Raw genomic sequence first — 20,032 nt, forward strand, 5'->3', positions numbered from 1 at the left:
TGACATTTTTATTTCTATTTAATGATTGACTGTTAGAGAATATAAGGGAAAAAAATCTAGGGTGCTTTTAATTTTATGATAATTAGTTGTGTTCTTTCAAGAATTTTAAAACACTTTAAATGAATTAGGTTTTTTGTAGTCTTTCATTGTGTTACGAAGTTTAGCAAAAATCAAGTTGAGCTTTATTTTTTAGTGAATATCTCAGTATACATTTCCATTGAGGTATTAACGTAAATGATAATAGATTTGATTGTTTTGATATTGTATAACCTAGATAAATTACAGCAGAAGTTAATTTGGGGTTGTTTTAAGCTTGTTGATATATATTAATTTGAGCAACTTAATTATTCATAAGCAAAGGATGATGATTTCCCTTTTTTTTTTTTAAGTTAGTACAGTAATAAGAATCTGGAAAGAGGAACAGAAAGAAAGAAGCTATCGTGAGAGGTGAAATATAGAAAGTGACATTGTAAACTGATATAGGTAAAACACTAAAAGGATTTTTAAGAGTGAATTTTAGTAAAATTCATTCATCTAGTTAAAATTCATAAATAGTGGGAGTTCTAAAACCACTTGAGTTCAGCACTTTGATACCCATATTCCCTTAGTTACTATAGAAAGTAGAAAAGTTTGTTTTTTAAATGAGCAAACTCTTGACATCTTTGGTAAAATATTTTGCTTTGTAAAAACATGATTTTTTTTCCAAAACTTCACTACATGGTTATTATCAAAGCTGTTACACAACTCTTCTTCCTCAGAATACCATGTAACTTCCACTTTCAAGAGGAATCCTCTCGAACAGGCCTTCAGACGGCCCAATGTAAATCTAACCTCCAATCACCTTTTATATCATTACTGGATTGCTGTAAGCCATAAGGCCCCAGCACTCCTGTATGATACCTACCTCAGGATGACTGGAAGAAGCCCAAGGTAATGGTGACTAGCTCTGTCTTATCTGTTCCTCTGACTGTTAAACAACCCATGCTTTCACTAAACTGCATATTAACTCTGTATTTGTTTATGCTTATGATAAGGCTTAATGGCCTTTTGTGACTGAGAAGACTCTTGAATTTAAGAATTTGTCAGAAAAGCAAAGGTAGTGTTATAATTCATTCTGTTCTAAATTTTGGATGATAAATTATTGTCATATGCTGAATTCTAGGTCTAACTTTAGGTATTTTTTTCTGAATGACAAATAACATTCAAAATGCTTTGATGCTTATTTTTCCTACAGGATATTATCTAAATCATTCCTTCAAGATGAATCCTTTAAACCAAGTATTCAGGCGCCCCAATATTAAGTTTTATTCCAACAACTTATTGCTTCATTATTGGAAGGGTGTCAGACACACAGTACCTGCATTATTGCTTGATCTTGCACTCAGGTTGACAGGTCAGAAACCGTGGTAAGAAGAATAGCAGTAAATACACTGTATTGGTAAGGTGGTGGAGGCTTGCTGGAGAGACAAAAAATTGCTACCATTAGCTTTACCTTTAGTTACTAACCTGATTAGTCACAATCACAATCCGGATGCTAGAACATTTCTTAGAAATTGAGGATATTTGGGGAGACTGGATCTCATCTTATTGGGCCATCGATCCTCCAAAATCCCATATTACAGGAAATGTCCAGCGTCAAGGTTGTCATTGTTATTATAAGCTGAAATTGAGCCCTTCCCTCCCCATTAATCACTTGGAGGTGAGTTTTATAGAGGATTAAGGGTTAAATGTTTTAAGTGGATTGTACAGTTTTATATGAAAAAAACCTAGGATGCTTCTAGGAAATTAATTGCTTGAACTGTTTCAGCTTCCCATTCAGCTTATAATATTGTAGTTACAATTTTTGACTAATTTTTCAGGTTGGTAATGTCATAATTTAAAACAAAGATTAACAAATCAAAAACTTCATTTCTTATAGTTGTTGTGGCCTTTTTTTTTTAATCGAAAACTCACAAACTTAAAGTAATCCTACTGTCTTTACCACAATTATAGTGAAATATACTATAAAAATATTTATTTTTTAACTACATTGGCATTTGTAGTGGAGCCTTTGATTGGAGAGTTCAGGATTTGAGTATTTAAGTGTAAAGAAGATGCTGATTCCAGAACTTCCATCAGCTGCTTAAAAAATAAAAGCAAGGCATCTGCTAGTTATAGTGTATCTGGATTTGAGTTACATGTAGGGAATTTTCTTTGGATTCAGTTGTCCATTATGTTTCTCATCGTATATGTTAAATATTGAAGTATATGAGTGGTGTTGAACAGCAGTGCATGCTATCTTGATATTAATAGATTTTATGTAGATTAAGGCAGAAAAATCAAAACTAGGTTCAAAAAGTAAAATAAGTTAAATATATCACAATGCTTTACACAGAAAAGGGGGCTTAGTAAACTTAAATGAAGAACCAGAGTTGATTAAATAATTTATAATAGATATTGATGCATAACAAATTATCTCAAACTTAGTGGCTTAAAACAGCAATAGTCATTGTATCATTTCTTTCAGTTTATTGCTTCTCTCAGCATCTGGAATTTAGGAAGGGATCCACTGGGCAGCTTTGGCTTAGAGGTCTTTCATGTGATTGAGGTCAGATGGAACTGAAAGGGGGACGTGCAGTGGAACAGCTAGTATCATTGTCTCTTCATGTGGTATCCGGATCTTTTCATAGAGTGTCTTTGCAAGGACCAGTGGTTGCCTTAGGGGAGCTGGACTGCTTACATGACAACTGGAGGCTTCAAGGAAAAGAGCTTCAGCAGACAAGGTGGAAGCAACGTGCATTTTCTGACCTACTTAAGAAAACTATGCAGCACTATTTCCACCTTATTCATTTAGTCCCAGGCGAGTCACAGATCTTTCAAGATTCAAGGAGCAGGGATATAGAGAATAGTCAAGATCATCTTGTAAATGAACCGGTGAGGTGAAAGGTATTGTTGCAATCATTTTTGGAAAGTGCAGTTTGCTGTACTCAGTCTTCTAGTCCCAACAATTTATATTCCTCCTACATGGAAAACGTTCTTGCTTTTTCCCCACAAAACCTCTCTGACAAAAGCTTGAAGCCAGTGTGGTTAGTGAAATTTGTTATAATTGTGAAAGAAGCTTTTTCAGATACAGTTCCTCAAATATTGATCTGAAAACCTGTGAACTAAAGTGGCAGGTTACTTCCTGCCCATCTGACGTGCAATAGTGAGACAAGCATAGGAAATAATTTAGACAGTCTTGTTCAAAAGAGAAGAAGTAAGAGGCACACAGCAATCACTGGTCCATAACAACTCTGCATTCCAGCAGGGTATGTTTGATGGTTTCTTAGTTAGAGTTTCATTCCCCCCCTCTGGTTGTTTTCTGAGGTTTTGGTTCTCTCCTGAGTCATCCTTCTTTTCCCTTTAAAAAAATAAAAAGGCCTGTGTTTGCAGCTGAATAGCCTTCTTATCCTACTTCCTGCCCACAAAAAGTTGGGAGTCTTTAGAGCAGAGATCCATATAGTAAATATTTCGGTCTTTGTGAGCCATATGGATTCTGTTGTAGCTTTTTACCTCTGCTCTTAAATGTAGCTTCCACCTTGTAACTACTCAATTCTGCAGCCTCAGACAATATGTAAATGAACAACCATGACTGTGTTCCAGTCAGACTTTATTTTAAAAATAGATTTATTTGGTCCTAAACTCTGGTTTGCTGGACCTTAATGCAGAGGCCTCTTTGCATTTGGTACTGTCTCTGACCTTTTAAGTGTAAATTCATGATTCCTTTAAAATTGTGTGTGTTTCCCATGTATTTGTTTTAAAACAATCCAGTCCATTAGACCAAAACCATACCCACAGATCTTTTTGAGACATATCCTTCTGTCTTGGGTTCGTTATGAAGTTGCTGTGGAACAGCACCCTTGAGTCTTAAATCTTTGCCTCTTATATCCTTAGACTCTTAAATCCTGCCTCTTAGAGCCTCTGTAAGACATGTCTTTAACATCTAGAATGAAACTTTTGTCTGAAAGTTTCTATGAAGTATACTACTTTAATCTTTTTGAGGCCCTAACAGAATCTTAGATCTGCATTCTTGATTTGATCTTTGATCAGAAGTTGTTTCTAAATTCCGCTAAAACCAGATAGTTCATTTTTTAAGATCATCTTTGTCCTCTTTGAGGAAATCCTGGCTTAGATCATCAAGTTTATTAGATACATTTTCTGTTTTCCATGTGACCATAGGTAATAGTTTTGTTCTTCTACCTTGCAACATTATTTTCCTCACTTACCTTGAAACTCACCAACGCTTCCTTATAGCCCTTCTATTTTTTCCACTAACATCTTTGGTTCTTCCATGTTTTATCAGTGGTCTCAAGGGCCTCACAGTTTCTGTCTACCACCTAATCCTAAAGCCAGAACTGCATGTTTTAGTTTTTCTATCGCAGCAGTCCCACACTCCCAGTACTGATATATCTGTTCCCACTATTTGTGCTGCATGACAAATCTTTCAGATTTAGAATCTTTTTTTTTTAATTTAGATAAAATTGATACCAGACTTCGTATCTTAAAACAGTAATCATTTCATTCTGTGGGTCAGAAGTTCTAGAAAGCTTTGATGGGATGGTTCTCTTTTAGAAGTGATTGCAGTCATAGGGACTAGAGCCAGGTACACTGTAGGGAATGGTAAAGGAGAGGAAGGGTGCTGAGCAGCTGGGTGGCCAGACATTTTCTCTCTTCATATAGTGTTAGAACCTTTCAATATGGTCTCTGCACATGGACTAATTTGGGCTTCCTCACAATGTGGGAGCCTCAGGGGGAATTGAACAGCATACATGACCTCTGAAGGCTTCAAGGGTGAGTATTCCAATGAGCAAGGCAGAAAGCTACCTTACGTTTTCTTACCTCCCCACAGAAGTCACAGTATCACTTCTACCTCATTCTGTTGATATAAGTTACCTTCACCTCTTAATGGGACCTCTTAATAGTTAAGGTGATATTGTAGGTGAACATATAAGATGGGAGATAATATTTGCAGCCACCTTTGGGAATCAAAATTTGCTACAAATAGGAAGCATCAAATAAAGAGTCTTCTTAACTGAAGTTTGTCCTCTACAAGGCTTTCTAAATATCAAACCAGGAATGCTTTGGGAGCTTACACTTTAAAAGCAACAAGAGACATAACGGTTTTTATTTAGGCAATTTTATAAATGTTAAAAATGTGGTGATAGTTGCTCAGTCATGTCTGACTCTTCGCAACCCCATGGACTGTAGCCTACCAGATTTCTCTGTCCATGGAATTTTCCAGGCAAAGAAAACTGGAGTGGGTTGCCATTCCCTTTTCCCGGGGATCTTCCCCACCCAGGGATCTAACCCAGGTGTCTTGCATTGAGGGCAACTTCTTTACCATTTGAGCCACCAGGGAAGCCTCAAATGTTAAATATAAAGTCTTATAATTTATATTATTAAATTTCTTTAGATATTTGCTGAGCAAAGTAGTAGCCTCTACACCTTACATTAGGACCTTAATATAATGCCTGCTTTTGCATTAAACTCAGCAAAAACAAGACTGGGAGCTGACTGTGGCTCAGATCATGAACTCCTTATTGACAAATTCAGACTTAAACTGAAGAAAGTAGGGGAAACCACTAGACCATTCAGGTATGACCTAAATCAAATCCCTTATGACTATACAGTGGAAGTGAGAAATAGATTTAAGGGACTAGATCTGATAGACAGAGAGCCTGATGAACTATGGACAGAGGTTCCTGACATTGTACAGGAGACGGGAATCAAGACCATCCCCAGGGAAAAGAAATGCAAAAAGGCAAAATGACTGTCTGAGAAGGCCTTACAGATAGCTGTGAAAAGAAGAGAAGTGAAAAGCTAAGGCGAAAAGGAAAGATATTCCCATTTGAATGCAGAGTTCCAAAGAACAGCCAGGAGAGATAAGAAAGCCTTCCTCAGTGATCAATGCAAAGAAATAGAGGAAAACAACAGAATGGGAAAGACTAGAGATCTCGTCAAGAAAATGAGAGATACCAAGGGAACATTTCACGCAAAGATGGGTTTGATAAAGGACAGAAATGGTATGGACCTAACAGAAGCAGAAGATGCTAAGAAGAGGTGGCAAGAATACACAGAAGAACTGTACAAAAAAGATCTTCACACCCAGATAATCACAATGGTATGATCACTTACCTAGAGCCAGACATCCTGGAGTGTGAGGTCAGGTGGGCCTTGGAGGGCATCACTACGAACAAAGCTAGTGGAGGTGATGGAATTCCAGTTGAGCTATTTCAAATCCTAAAAGATGATGCTGTAAAAGTGCTGCACTCAATATGCCAGCAAATTTGGGAAACTCAGCAGTGGCCACAGGACTGGAAAAGGTCAGTTTTCATTCCAGTCCCTAACAAAGGCAATCCCAAAGAGTGCTCAAACTACCGTCCAGTTGCAGTCATCTCACACGCTAGTAAAGTAATGCTCAAAATTCTCCAAGCCAGGCTTCAGCAATACGTGAACCGAGAATTTCCAGTGGTACAAGCTGGATTTGGAAAAGGGAGAGGAACCAGAGATCAAATTGCCAACATCTGCTGGATCATCGAAAAAGCAAGAGAGTTCCAGAAAAACATCTATTTCTGCTTTATTGACTATGCCAAAGCCTTCGACTGCGTGGATCACAATAAACTGTGGAAAATTCTGAAAGAGATGGGAATACCAGACCACCTGACTGCCTCTTGAGAAACCTGTATGCAGGTCAGGAAGCAACAGTTAGAACTGGACATGGAACAACAGACTGGTTCCAAATAGGAAAGGGAGTACATCAAGGCTGTATATTGTCACCCTGCTTATTTAACTTATATGCAGAGTACATCATGAGAAACGCTGGGCTGGAGGAAGCACAAGCTGGAATCAAGATTGCTGGGAGAAATATCAATAACCTCAGATATGCAGATGACACCACTCTTATGGCAGAAAGTGAAGATGAACTAAAAAGCCTCTTGATGAAAGTGAAAGAGGAGAGTGAAAAGGTTGGCTTAAAGCTCAACATTCAGAAAACTAAGATCATGGCATCTGGTCCCATCACCTCATGGGAAATAGATGGGGAGACAGTGCAAACAGTGTCAGACTTTATTTTTTTGGGCTCCAAAATCACTGCAGATGGTGACTGCAGCCATGAAATTAAAAGACGCTTACTCCTTGGAAGGAAAGTTATGACCAACCTAGATAGCATATTAAAAAGCAGAGACATTACTTTGCCAACAAAGGTCCCTCTGATCAAGGCTATGGTTTTTCCAGGGGTCATGTATGGATGTGAGAGTCGGACTGTGAAGAAAGCTGAGCGCCGAAAAATTGATGCTTTTGAACTATGGTGTTGGTGAAGACTTGAGAGTCCCTTGGACTGCAAGGAGATCCAACCAGTCCATCCTGAAGGAGATCAGCCCTGGGTGTTCATTGGAAGGACTGATGCTGAAGCTGAAACTCCAATACTTTGGCCACCTCATGTGAAGAGCTGATTCACTGGAAAAGACCCTGATGCTGAGAGGGATTGGGGACAGGAGGAGAAGGGAACGACAGAGGATGAGATGGCTGGATGGCATCACTGACTCGATGGGCATGAGTTTGAGTAAACTCCGGAAGTTGGTGATGGAGAGGGAGGCCTGGCGTGCTGCGATTCATGGGGTCGCAAAGAGTCGGACGAGATTGAGTGACTGAACTGAACTAGATGTCAGTCATGTCATTCATGGTGTCTATTTTACTCATTTGCATTGTTCTGAGTGTCAGTCGACTTGATAAAAATCTGACTTAACTGTATTCTGGGTATAATTTTAAAAGTAGAACTCAGATATGCATCATATGGATTCCTGGTGACTAGTCTCTGGTGACTAGAATGCATGATATTATAACATATTGCAGCAGTATAAGTTATCTGCTCTAGCTCTTGAAATGTAGTAGTTATTTTCTCTTAAAGATGGTATTAAAAAATGGTTCTGTGGCCTCCTTTTTTTTGTTGTTTTGTTAGTTAGCTAACTTTCTCTAGTTTAAAGTTTTTATTTTTGTGATTCTCAGTGGAGGGCAGTTTTGCCTCCCTCAAGAGACACTGGACGGTTTTTGGAGATGTTTTTAGTCGTCAAACTGGGTAGATGTTACTGGCCTCTGGGTGGTAGAGACCAGAGATACCGCCAAGTGTCTTAGTGCACATGGCAGCCCCTCCCACTAAGAATTATCTGGCCTAAAATGTCTATAATGCTGAGGTTGAGGAACCCTGGACTAGATGATGGTTAGAATCTTGCCCTCCTTTGAAAATTCTTAAGAATTTTTTTCAGGTTGCTGTAATAAAGAATGAATACTCAGAACATACAGGACAATGTGGTCCCAGGACCTGCTCTGACAGCATGTTTAACCAAAGACTAGTGGGGCAGAGTTTTAAGTTTCTATTTATGTTTCCCATAGTATTCAATCCAGACTTTTATTATTTGATAAATGTTCTGTGAACATAATATATGACCTTTCAGATTTCCTTCTCCCTCTCCAATTTTTTATTGTAATTATGGCAGAATCGCTGATTGACTTTTAGGGTAATTCTGTCACTTGAATGAATCTGAAAATAAGACTAAGTGAGAATTGTCAGTGAAAATGGAGTTAGGAAAAAAACTTCTAAAATAAGGTGCATGTCAGAAAGCCACATTAGCCAAATATGTGTATATGTGTGATTCAGGTATACTATACTGGCTATTCTATAGTGGGTGTTAATTACCAATCTTGTAAATCTTCTCCTCCCTTCAAATTCTTTCTATTTGAACTTTTCCTGTCTAAATTTAGCCTTTGATGCTCAATAATTCTTTCCGTGTTTAATGGAGGTTTTATTTTGTAATTACTTTCTTTACTGAAGTGCAGTTCTTCTTTACATACATAGTCCATGTTGTCTCATTTTCTTTCAGTATTCTGTATTCAGGGCTTCTTTCTAAATGTATTGAATGTGTCAGAATTGCTTAGCTAATGTTACTGTTTTGATTTCCTCCTCATTTCTAATGTTCTCATTTTCTCCTATTTCTCCCATTTCTGAAGCCCTGATTTGGGGATCTCTAAACTGCATAATACTAATCCTAATTGTGGGACTATAAATAGAATTCTTTTAAAGTATTTCTTCACATATAATTTTTCTTTTTATCAGAGATTAGGAATTTTTGGTGTTTGTTTCAAAAAGTTCTGCCTTCTATTTCTCTCCCTATAATTGATTATTATTGTGTAGATGTTACTGTTCTGGTTAGTGTTGCGATATCAATGACTTACAGTGAACCATGATATATAAAATGCCAAATTTAAAGATTAAAGCCCCTCACCCTTTTAAAAAGAAACAGAAGAGCGTCGAACTTTCTTATTCCTATAAAGATGGATATTGGGGATTTGGGAAGATTAGGGAATATATTGAATATCTATTTGAGAAAGTTGTGAATATGAGTCATTGATTTCATGGCACGTCCAGGCGCCTCTAGGTGTTCAAGAGCAAGTTGATTAAAATACATAGAGTTAACTAAATGGCAAATGAATATTTCTGTATACTTTGCTTCCATGATGCTGAAGAGTTGAGATTAAAATGTAACAGTATGTTATGAATTCACAGAAAATCTTACTAAAATGAAGCTGAACTAAAATGTGATTTAAGGAACAAAAAAGGAAAAGAATGCTAATTGAATTCATTTATTTGCTTAGTATTATATGTAGAAAATTTGGCCTTGAAATATTCCATTTCATATATCAGCAGAACTCTCCTTAGGCAATATTAATTTCATTTAGTGCTGCTTAATTTTTTTTTTTTTGCATTTATATAATCTTCCAAGATGCAGAAATATTCTTATTTCCTGGTGATTTGGTATACTTATTGAACTACATGTTACTATTTTACTGTCAATGTCTCAAAATAGAAATTGGCTCCCTGGGTGGTAGTGATATTTTTCCTTATCTATGCAAATTATGAATCTCAGTATTTCTTACAATACAGGATGATGAAAACAATAACTCGTCTTCACAGAGCTATGGTGTTACTTGAATATTTCACAAGTAATTCTTGGGTTTGGAATACTGACAATGTCAATATGTTAATGAATCAACTAAACCCTGAAGATAAAAAGGCAAGTATTTTTTGTTTTATATTAGAAAATAAGGAGCATACTAATTAGAGTATGTTAATTAGCAACCTGAGAAATAATTGGATATTTTCCACAACCATTATGCAATAAGAAAGTTGATCTATTTATAGTGTCCCATTTTTAATCATAATTGGTAATAAAATAAAGTTGCTTTATCTTAGAATTTTATAATTAAGTATGAGAGTAGCAGAAATATTTTCAAAGCATGATTGAAATGTTGATTCTCTTTTTCTCTTTTAATGTCAGGTTCAAAGAGAATTTTTACTACTTCATGCATTTTCCCCCCAAATACTGTTTTAAGTTTTAAGGAAAACGTCTCAGAAATTGTTTTTCAAATAGTCTTCTACTTTTTGCCATTCCACATTTTGCTTTCTGTTAGTTTGAAACTTAAACTCTTACCAATTTTCTTTTTAAGGTTACCTTAGATACTTGAAGATGCATACTTAACAAGAATTGAGCAATTTGTATAGCCTCTTCCTTAATGATACTTAGGACCATAAAACATTTTAGCTCTGATTACCACCCCGTACTAACTTACGTGGTTATATGTTACTTTAGTGTTCTACTTACATCCCATAATTAGAAATGGTTCTTTTGTTTGGCTTCGCTGTTGTTGCTAAGTAATGTCCAGCTCTTTCGCTCCTGCACAGACTGTAGCTCACCAGGCTCCTCTGTCCATGGGATTTCCTAGGCACAGTGTTGGAGAGGTTGCCGTTTCCTTCTCCAGGGGATCTTCCTGACCCAGGGGTGGAACCTGCATCTCCTGCATTGGCAGGTGTTTCTTTACCACTGAGCCATCAGGGAAGCCTGAAGGCTAATTTGTTCCTGCTTTAGTATCATTTCTTAATTTAGCAAGGCCTAATAAAATATTGATACTTCCACCTTTTCTTGGATAATGCAAAGGCTAAAACGTGTAATCTAGTCAATTAGTATTCATATAGATTTACCAGCATAGTTGTCTTTTTACTGCTCTTATTTCTTCCTCCATCCTCCTCTGATGATTTCAGACTTCAGTCTGGAATCATTTTCATTCTGCCTAAAGTACCCACTAGTGTACTTTCTCTAGTGTTTGTCTTCTATTGATGTTAGATTATCTCAGTTTTTATTATTGGAGTATTTTTATTCTTCAATGATATTCATACTGCTGTAGAATTCTATGTTAGCAAGCTTTCTTTGAGCACTTGGAAGATATCTTCTCATAAACTTTCAGCTTCCATTGCTTCTTTTGAGATGTCAGTGGTCAGGCTAGTAGTTGTTTCTTTGGAGGTAATCTACAGTGCCTCTTCTGGTTTAAAAAAATTTTCTTTCTTTGACTTTCAGCAGTTTTACTCTCATGTGTATAGATACATGTGTATATATAAGGTAGGTGTGTGTTTTGAATCTGTGGCCTGATGGCTTATAATTTTTGGAAAATTTCCAGCCATTGTCTTTTTAGATACTGCTTTTTTTCTATTCTTTTTCACTTTTCCTGTGGGAATCCAGTTACACAAATGTATGACCTTCTCATATTATCTCATATCTTAAGTCTCCATTTCAGTGCTGTGGTACTGTAATGATTTGTTTATGGTAGCTTTTTATTTTTAGTCTAGAGCTTGCTATTTTCAGAGAAGTGTGATGGTAAATTAAATTGTGAATAATCTGTTTATCACACCAAAAAAATTACCTGATTGTGTGTGGAAGAGCTCTGAGCAGAGTATAGCCCTCTTATTTTGTCATGAAGTAGCATTTTTATAATGCTTTCTTTTCTATATTTATCTACTATTTTCATCAAATGGCCTACTTATTGTTACTTAAACTCCTAAGCCAGCTTTCGTTCTTCTTAAAAAAAGAAAGCCACATTCTTTCTCAATGTCAATACTATTCTCTAGGAAAATTAATCTGTGTAAAATGCAAGATGTTCGAAAGGAAGAGATGCTGTAGATACAAGTAAACTGGAAATAAGTGTATTGTTTCTGTGTTTAATGGAAGATAATGCAATAGGAGTAAGAACTTTTTTTGTGAGTAGCAGTAAGATTTTAAAAATTAATATGGTAAACATTTTGTAAGCATGTCCTGTGGAATTAGCCTTTGGAAAAAGTTAATTTTTGACTGGTTATGAAAAAAATTATTCAAGAAAATAACCAGTAATTTTTTTGTTTATGTAGACTTTTAATATTGATGTACGGCAGTTACATTGGGCAGAATATATAGAGAACTACTGTATGGGAACTAAGAAATATGTTCTGAATGAAGAAATGTCTGGCCTTCCTGCAGCTAGAAAACATCTGAACAAGTAAGTTTTATATGGGTTTGATTTCATCTTGTCTTCCTTATGAAATACTAGTTTTTTCCTAAGCTGTTATATTGAGATATTGCTAATAATATATTGTATTTAGGAAAGTGGTTGGCTTTGGACTGTAACTCTGGTAGTTTGATTTAGCCTATGACTATTGAACCTTACTGAAGTTTATACTATTCATTAGTAAGAAAGTCAAGTGGAATTTAGTTTTAAATATCACTTTTATCTTCCCTTCTTGCTACTGAAAAAGTAAAGATATCAGGAGATAATAAAAATGTATTTTAAACTGGAGATAATGTAAAGTTTCTTCTACCTTATTGAAATACATCTCTAGAAGAGGAAAAGAGATCTAATAATACATTATTCAGTGTAGAGCTTTTTCTTTGTTTATAAATAGTTATTCTTTTTCCCTTCAGTTCAGTTCAGTTCAGTCGCTCAGTCATGTCTGACTCTTTGCGACCCCATGAATCGCAGCACGCCAGGCCTCCCTCTCCATCACCAACTTCCGGAGTTTACTCAAACTCATGCCCATCGAGTCAGTGATGCCATCCAGCCATCTCATCCTCTGTCGTTCCCTTCTCCTCCTGTCCCCAATCCCTCTCAGCATCAGGGTCTTTTCCAGTGAATCAGCTCTTCACATGAGGTGGCCAAAGTATTGGAGTTTCAGCTTCAGCATCAGTCCTTCCAATGAACACCCAGGGCTGATCTCCTTCAGGATGGACTGGTTGGATCTCCTTGCAGTCCAAGGGACTCTCAAGTCTTCACCAACACCATAGTTCAAAAGCATCAATTTTTCGGCGCTCAGCTTTCTTCACAGTCCGACTCTCACATCCATACATGACCCCTGGAAAAACCATAGCCTTGATCAGAGGGACCTTTGTTGGCAAAGTAATGTCTCTGCTTTTTAATATGCTATCTAGGTTGGTCATAACTTTCCTTCCAAGGAGTAAGCGTCTTTTAATTTCATGGCTGCAGTCACCATCTGCAGTGATTTTGGAGCCCAAAAAAATAAAGTCTGACACTGTTTGCACTGTCTCCCCATCTATTTCCCATGAGGTGATGGGACCAGATGCCATGATCTTAGTTTTCTGAATGTTGAGCTTTAAGCCAACCTTTTCACTCTCCTCTTTCACTTTCATCAAGAGGCTTTTTAGTTCATCTTCACTTTCTGCCATAAGAGTGGTGTCATCTGCATATCTGAGGTTATTGATATTTCTCCCAGCAATCTTGATTCCAGCTTGTGCTTCCTCCAGCCCAGCGTTTCTCATGATGTACTCTGCATATAAGTTAAATAAGCAGGGTGACAATATACAGCCTTGATGTACTCCCTTTCCTATTTGGAACCAGTCTGTTGTTCCATGTCCAGTTCTAACTGTTGCTTCCTGACCTGCATACAGGTTTCTCAAGAGGCAGTCAGGTGGTCTGGTATTCCCATCTCTTTCAGAATTTTCCACAGTTTATTGTGATCCACGCAGTCGAAGGCTTTGGCATAGTCAATAAAGCAGAAATAGATGTTTTTCTGGAACTCTCTTGCTTTTTCGATGATCCAGCAGATGTTGGCAATTTGATCTCTGGTTCCTCTCCCTTTTCCAAATCCAGCTTGTACCACTGGAAATTCTCGGTTCACGTATTGCTGAAGCCTGGCTTGGAGAATTTTGAGCATTACTTTACTAGCGTGTGAGATGACTGCAACTGGACGGTAGTTTGAGCACTCTTTGGGATTGCCTTTGTTAGGGACTGGAATGAAAACTGACCTTTTCCAGTCCTGTGGCCACTGCTGAGTTTCCCAAATTTGCTGGCATATTGAGTGCAGCACTTTTACAGCATCATCTTTTAGGATTTGAAATAGCTCAACTGGAATTCCATCACCTCCACTAGCTTTGTTTGTAGTGATGCTTTCTAAGGCCCGCTTGACTTCACACTCCAGGATATCTGGCTCTAGGTGAGTGATCATACCATTGTGATTATCTGGGTGTGAAGATCTTTTTTGTACAGTTCTTCTGTGTATTCTTGCCACCTCTTCTTAGCATCTTCTGCTTCTGTTAGGTCCATACCATTTCTGTCCTTTATCAAACCCATCTTTGCGTGAAATGTTCCCTTGGTATCTCTCATTTTCTTGACGAGATCTCTAGTCTTTCACATTCTTTTTCCCTTAGTCTCTTATAAAATTAATATGTACTAATTGTTAAAAAACACTTAGAAAACAGGAGAGAAATAATTACTCTTAATCCATTATTCAGAGATGCAGTTAGTTTTAATAGTAATCTCTTTTATTCATAGTAATTTTAATACCATTTTTATAACAGTTTTCAAAACTCACATTATTCTTGCTCTTTCAACTCTTTGAGACTTTATAGGGCAGATAGTTGTGTAGATGAAGAAATGGAGACTTACGGAAGTTTTATTTGAAAGGTCATATTGTATTAAGTGGCAGAGGAAAGTTCTTTTGTCTACACCCATTGCTCATATATTGTACAGTTAAGCATTGAATAACATAGATTTGAACTGTGTGGGTCCATTTATACGTGGTGTTTTTTCAGTAAATACATACTATAGTACCACACAACGTGGAGTTGGTTGAATTTACTGATACAGAAATACAGGTAAGAAGGACTGACTATGAAGTTATATTTGGGTTTTCAATTGTGTGCAGGATTGATGCCCCAACCCCCGCATTGTTTAAGGATCAACTGTAGTCCTATATCTTTCACTGCCTGTTTAAGTTAGTGGTATTTATGTAATGTTATGACATACCTAAAGAATTTACATTCCTTTCTAACACCATTAAATAAATGTCAAAAATGTTTTGAAACATGAGCATCTTGCTCTTTGAGAATGGGAGCGTCTTCCTATGTAGAGCAAGTACCATGTTTCATTCATGGTATGAGGACTTATCCAGTTGACTTTTGATCTTGACAGAGAACTATACCTGAAGGAGTAAGTTCTTTTGTCTGACAACTTGTAAGCAGCTAAAGATGTCCAAAAATATTTATTTTGTCTGTAGGATGATGTATGTAGTTAATCTCCCTTTCTAGATGAGATAAGCTCTGGAAGTACCAAAGATATTTCTGTTTTACCCAACACACTTGTTGTCTAGCACCATTTAGGGCATACAGAAGGCTGCTTAATAGTACTTGTTAATAAGTAAATTTACATCCCAAATGTTACAAAAACTTTGTGTTGTTATTGTTAATAGAAATAATGCATTGTTTGATGGACTGCTGTCCAGAATGTGCATAGTCAGGTGTTTCTGATGTTTGCTAACTTTCTAATTTCTACTTAATTTTTAAGTAAGTTTCAAATTAATATGGATTTGAACTTTGATTAGATTAAGAATTGAATATGAATTATCTGCTATCCAGTAATATTCTTTTCTAGAAGATAGTATCCAATACATTTCTTGATCTGCTTTCCAGGTTGAGGAACATACGTTACGGTTTCAATACTATCCTTGTGATCCTGATTTGGCGCATTTTTATTGCAAGATCACAAATGGCAAGAAACATCTGGTACTTTGTGGTTAGTCTGTGTTACAAGTTTCTGTCTTACTTCCGAGCATCCAGCACTATGAGATACTGAAGACAAGAATTTAGCATTAGAACATCTATGCATATGGTGGTCTAAATGTATAAAATGTACTTAAGTCATTTCACCTTTTGTCAAGACATTAAACCATCTTAGCTCAGAATGTGGAGTAAATTATGGTACATTTTATGTAACATTTTAATGTATACTCATAAAAGCCTAGTGAATACACTGTGGTATGCCAACTCAAATCTGTAATAGCCACCAAAACCATGACTCAGCATTTTGATCCCTGGGGAATAGGGTTGGGTAAGGGTAGGAGGGGGGAGATAGGAACACTGACCAATATAACTGTGCAATTCTGGACCATACTAATTAAAATATGCCTTAACATAGAGTGATTTTCTAATTATAATATTTAGTACAGTGGAAAGCATTTATTTGGATGGGAATACTAACTAAGTTGGTAGATATTTGATTCTTCACTGTTTGATTTTTATCATCAGTTGAAGTGATTTTTAGTTTTGTTAAAATTACAGCCAGACTATTTTCACATCATCCTGTAAGTTACTGAATGGTCTCAAATGTGAAAGGCACGTTTTCATTTTCCTTTTTTCTCTGGTTAGAGGTCTGATACATATCATTTTCTATAAGCAGTCAGTTACTTTCATAATCAGAAGGCTATATATTATTATAGAGACCCTACTGGATCTAAATGAGTTTGAGAATCCATATCAGCATATGCCATGTGTTTTTAGAAGGAAAATGAAAATTCACTAAAACTATTAGTATTAAGAAGAATAGGAGTACATTTTTCTTGACCACATTATGACCAAATAACAACCAATTCTGTGACATTTTGTTCCTGTTTTGAAGCTGGATGATTCCTTGAGACCTTGATAAGGAGGTGTGGGCACAGGGAGGGGTTCATCATACTTGTGCTCGCCTCTCTTTATAGATTTTACTAATGGGACTTTAAAAGGCTTATACTGTCCAATTAAAGCTGAAAGTACATTACTATGGAAGAATGTATTTGCAGGTAGTCATAACATTAAGAAAATGTTCTCATATGTGTGTAAACACATACTAACTTTTGACCTTGAGAGCTGAATTCCTTCAAGAAAAATAATGCATAGAATAATGTGTATAAGATTAAATAAAGAACTTTATTTACATACCACATAAAGTAGCAAACTGTTGAATGAGTTTAAAGATACCTTTTATTTTTTGTGCATGTGGTTTTAGCTTTTAGAAAGAAATGAGTTATAGAAACAAGTAATAGCAAGAAAATTGATGTATATTTTAATGATACATTACAATTCCCTTTAAATCTTAATAGTAGTTAATTCTCCTTACTGTTGTAACACACATTTGGTTTAACAGATCAGCATAACATGTTCTAATTTAGCTGATCAAGTTGTACTATATTTAAATCATTAACAGTGTATCTTGAATATATTTGATGAAGTCAGTTTACAGTACAAAAAGTTACATAGAACTTTAATCTTAATTTTCTTTGTCAATTCAGATGCAATGTATAAGAAGTTTATTTTATTATTGTGAAAAAATTAAGTGTAAAGGAAATCACCTTCTTCCATGCAGGTGTATAATCTTGAAAAGGAAGATGCTTCCATGTTGAAGCCAGATTTTCTGTAGTAAACTTTTAAAACATTATTTTAAAAGAAATATGTATATAAATATATATATATATTTTTTGCAGTGATACTGAAGTCTCTGGTCTAGGACCATACCTTTTATAAGGTGTGAGAGACCATGGCAGTGTCTAAGAATGGAATAAATGATGATGCCTTTGATTTAAAGTGGCCCACATAATTAACTATAGATGCTCTATCCCTTGAATGCTCCGTCTCTCCAATACATTTCCATAATGTGTTGAAAATATGCTAACATTTGTATGATTTTTATACATCTGCTGAATAAACTTAGATGAATTATCTGTATCTTACAAAAGAATCAGGTACAACTTTAGCAGGCATGTGAAGTACATGGGAGGTGTGTATCTTTGAACTCTGTCATTATTATTGTAATCTAACTTGAGGAAATGATAATTGGGAGGGTGCTAAGGCCACTGTATTAGTTTTGTGTGCTTAGAATTCTTTTGTCAAAAGAAAGCTAATGAATAAATTAATATGTCATTCTGGAACTTAAAAGTTTTAAGATTAGTATAAAACATACATAGGTTGTTAATCCTCGCCAACTTTAACTCAAACATAAAGATTTTAGAAATCATTTGTATTGATGTCATTTGCTAGACCTAGTTTTTTAGTTCTTTCTGATTATATTTTTACACACAGACTCAAATTTTAACAGGATAGCCTGTTAAATAAATCTAATAAATCATTTAACTCATTTGATAAAGCTACATTATAAACATTGTTTTTTCCCCCATTCACTCTTGATTCTTATAATTCTGGCATATGCATTTGTCACTTGTGAAGTCATTGTAACTCTAAGTAAACTTGACTTGGCAACATTAATATGTTTGATAACTCATCACGGAGAAGCATGGCAGTACATTCTTTGACTTGGGGGCGGCATAAAATAAACATTTTCTGAATCTGTGCTATAAAATTTGGAAGCAGGAAGAGAAAAATCTTATTTCTCTCCCTTTTCTGTGCTTGTCTGTAGGTTCAGGATTTTTTGCTTTTTTGTTTTAAATGTATATCGATAGTCTTTTATAAGAAATAGAAGCATTATTGGGTGCCTTTGTTTGTAAACCAAAAAGTAATAAATGAATCCCTATATTTCCATTATAGTATTTGTTTTTTTACAATAATTGTTCTGAAAGTTACTCATGAGGTAATGTGGTTAGAATTATAGGAAACAGTTCTCACTTACACTTTTTACCTTTCTTAAGGTGTATTCATTATTTTTTTGTATCCTAATTTTATTGAATTCTAAGTCTCTTACACCGCATTTTAAGGGAAGCACATAGGCAGGATGAATACTTTGTGTTAAAATATTTTTATTTATTAGCTGGAATGAGGTGGTTTTTCTGAAAGCAGTGCCAGGGTGTCAGTTAGGTTCCACGTACTCTCCTCCCTGTTGAATGATATCACATTAATTTATAAATACATTTGTTGTAACTTGTCTGTTGAGTAAGTATTAAGAACCATTCATTAGTAATAGAGTGTAACCATAAAAAAGGAGAGAGCTGATATCAGGCCAGGGTACAGGTGAATATAAATGGCCTTCCAAGCCAAGCTCTTCTAGGCTTGACTCTTAAGTCATGACTTGAAACTCTTGGCACTGACTTGTTCTATTTTGAGAAAAACTCCGTATTCTTTTGCATGAGCAACTAAAGAAAGGAATGTATACTGCATAACTTAATATAGAATGAGTTAATTAAATCTACAGTCTCTGTGATAAAGAAATATGAAATATTTTCTTATTGAATTAATATTTTTATCTTGAGGTATTTTCTAGTCATAGAATGTCTTTTTTTTTTAATGGTGATACTCTTAGCATACATCTCTATCATTAAGATTCCTAAACAAATCATCTTTGTCATTTGAGTATATTTGTTAAGTCCTTTGATTTTTCTTTATTAAAAAAATTTGATTAACATTAAGTTTGATGTGTTCTTTTACAAGTTGATGGCTGTAAACTATATTTATATAGAAAAATGTTAAGTGATAAGTGTGAGTATAGTATCTTTATGGTTGGTTAATAAGGCTATAATTGTCTTTTTCTTTCTTTCTCCCTTACTTTTCCTTCTTCCCTCCCCACTCCTTCCCTCCCTCTCTCCTTCCTTCCCTTTCTTCCTTCATCACAGATCACATATAATACCTGTATTTTTATACAAGATGAAGAGACAGTGGAGATTTTTCTGAATTCATTAAAAAAAATAAGCATTCCTAATTATTCTCTTCAAAATATTTACCTTAAGATTCTCTCCTAGACATTTGACTTAGGTGTATGTTACAGCTTTATGGGGTTGAATTAGGGATCCTCCAGAGGTGCTTTGGAAGCAAAATTCCTTTATTTTCTGCTGTTATACAGAGTATCTAATTCTTTCTTTCTCTTTCCTTCTTTCTCTTTCCACATTTATCTGTGAAGAGCTTATCTTCAGTTTTTGAGAGCAAAGTATAACTAGAAAGTTGAG

The 20,032-nt window shown here is 35.7% G+C and overlaps 1 protein-coding gene across 7 annotated transcripts in view; it reads left to right on the plus strand.

Moving 5' to 3' along the window:
• The window catches only part of FAR1 (fatty acyl-CoA reductase 1), a 75,664-nt gene extending 56,168 nt beyond the window's left edge, over positions 1-19,496 (plus strand). For 6 of the 7 annotated variants that reach the window (XM_065943800.1, XM_065943798.1, XM_065943802.1 and 3 more), the window contains 4 exons: positions 759-930; positions 9,956-10,085; positions 12,248-12,375; positions 15,798-19,496. In XM_065943800.1, the coding sequence (XP_065799872.1) occupies positions 759-930; positions 9,956-10,085; positions 12,248-12,375; positions 15,798-15,960 (593 nt within the window). In that variant the 3' untranslated portion in view covers positions 15,961-19,496. Of the gene's footprint in view, positions 1-758; positions 931-1,234; positions 1,407-9,955; positions 10,086-12,247; positions 12,376-15,797 lie in introns of all 7 variants that reach the window. The other variant, XM_065943805.1, reaches the window with a different exon arrangement.
• The last annotated feature ends 536 nt before the right edge of the window (positions 19,497-20,032 follow it).

This window comes from Muntiacus reevesi, chromosome 9, assembly GCF_963930625.1.
Source record: "Muntiacus reevesi chromosome 9, mMunRee1.1, whole genome shotgun sequence".
Taxonomy (NCBI): Eukaryota; Metazoa; Chordata; class Mammalia; order Artiodactyla; family Cervidae; genus Muntiacus; species Muntiacus reevesi.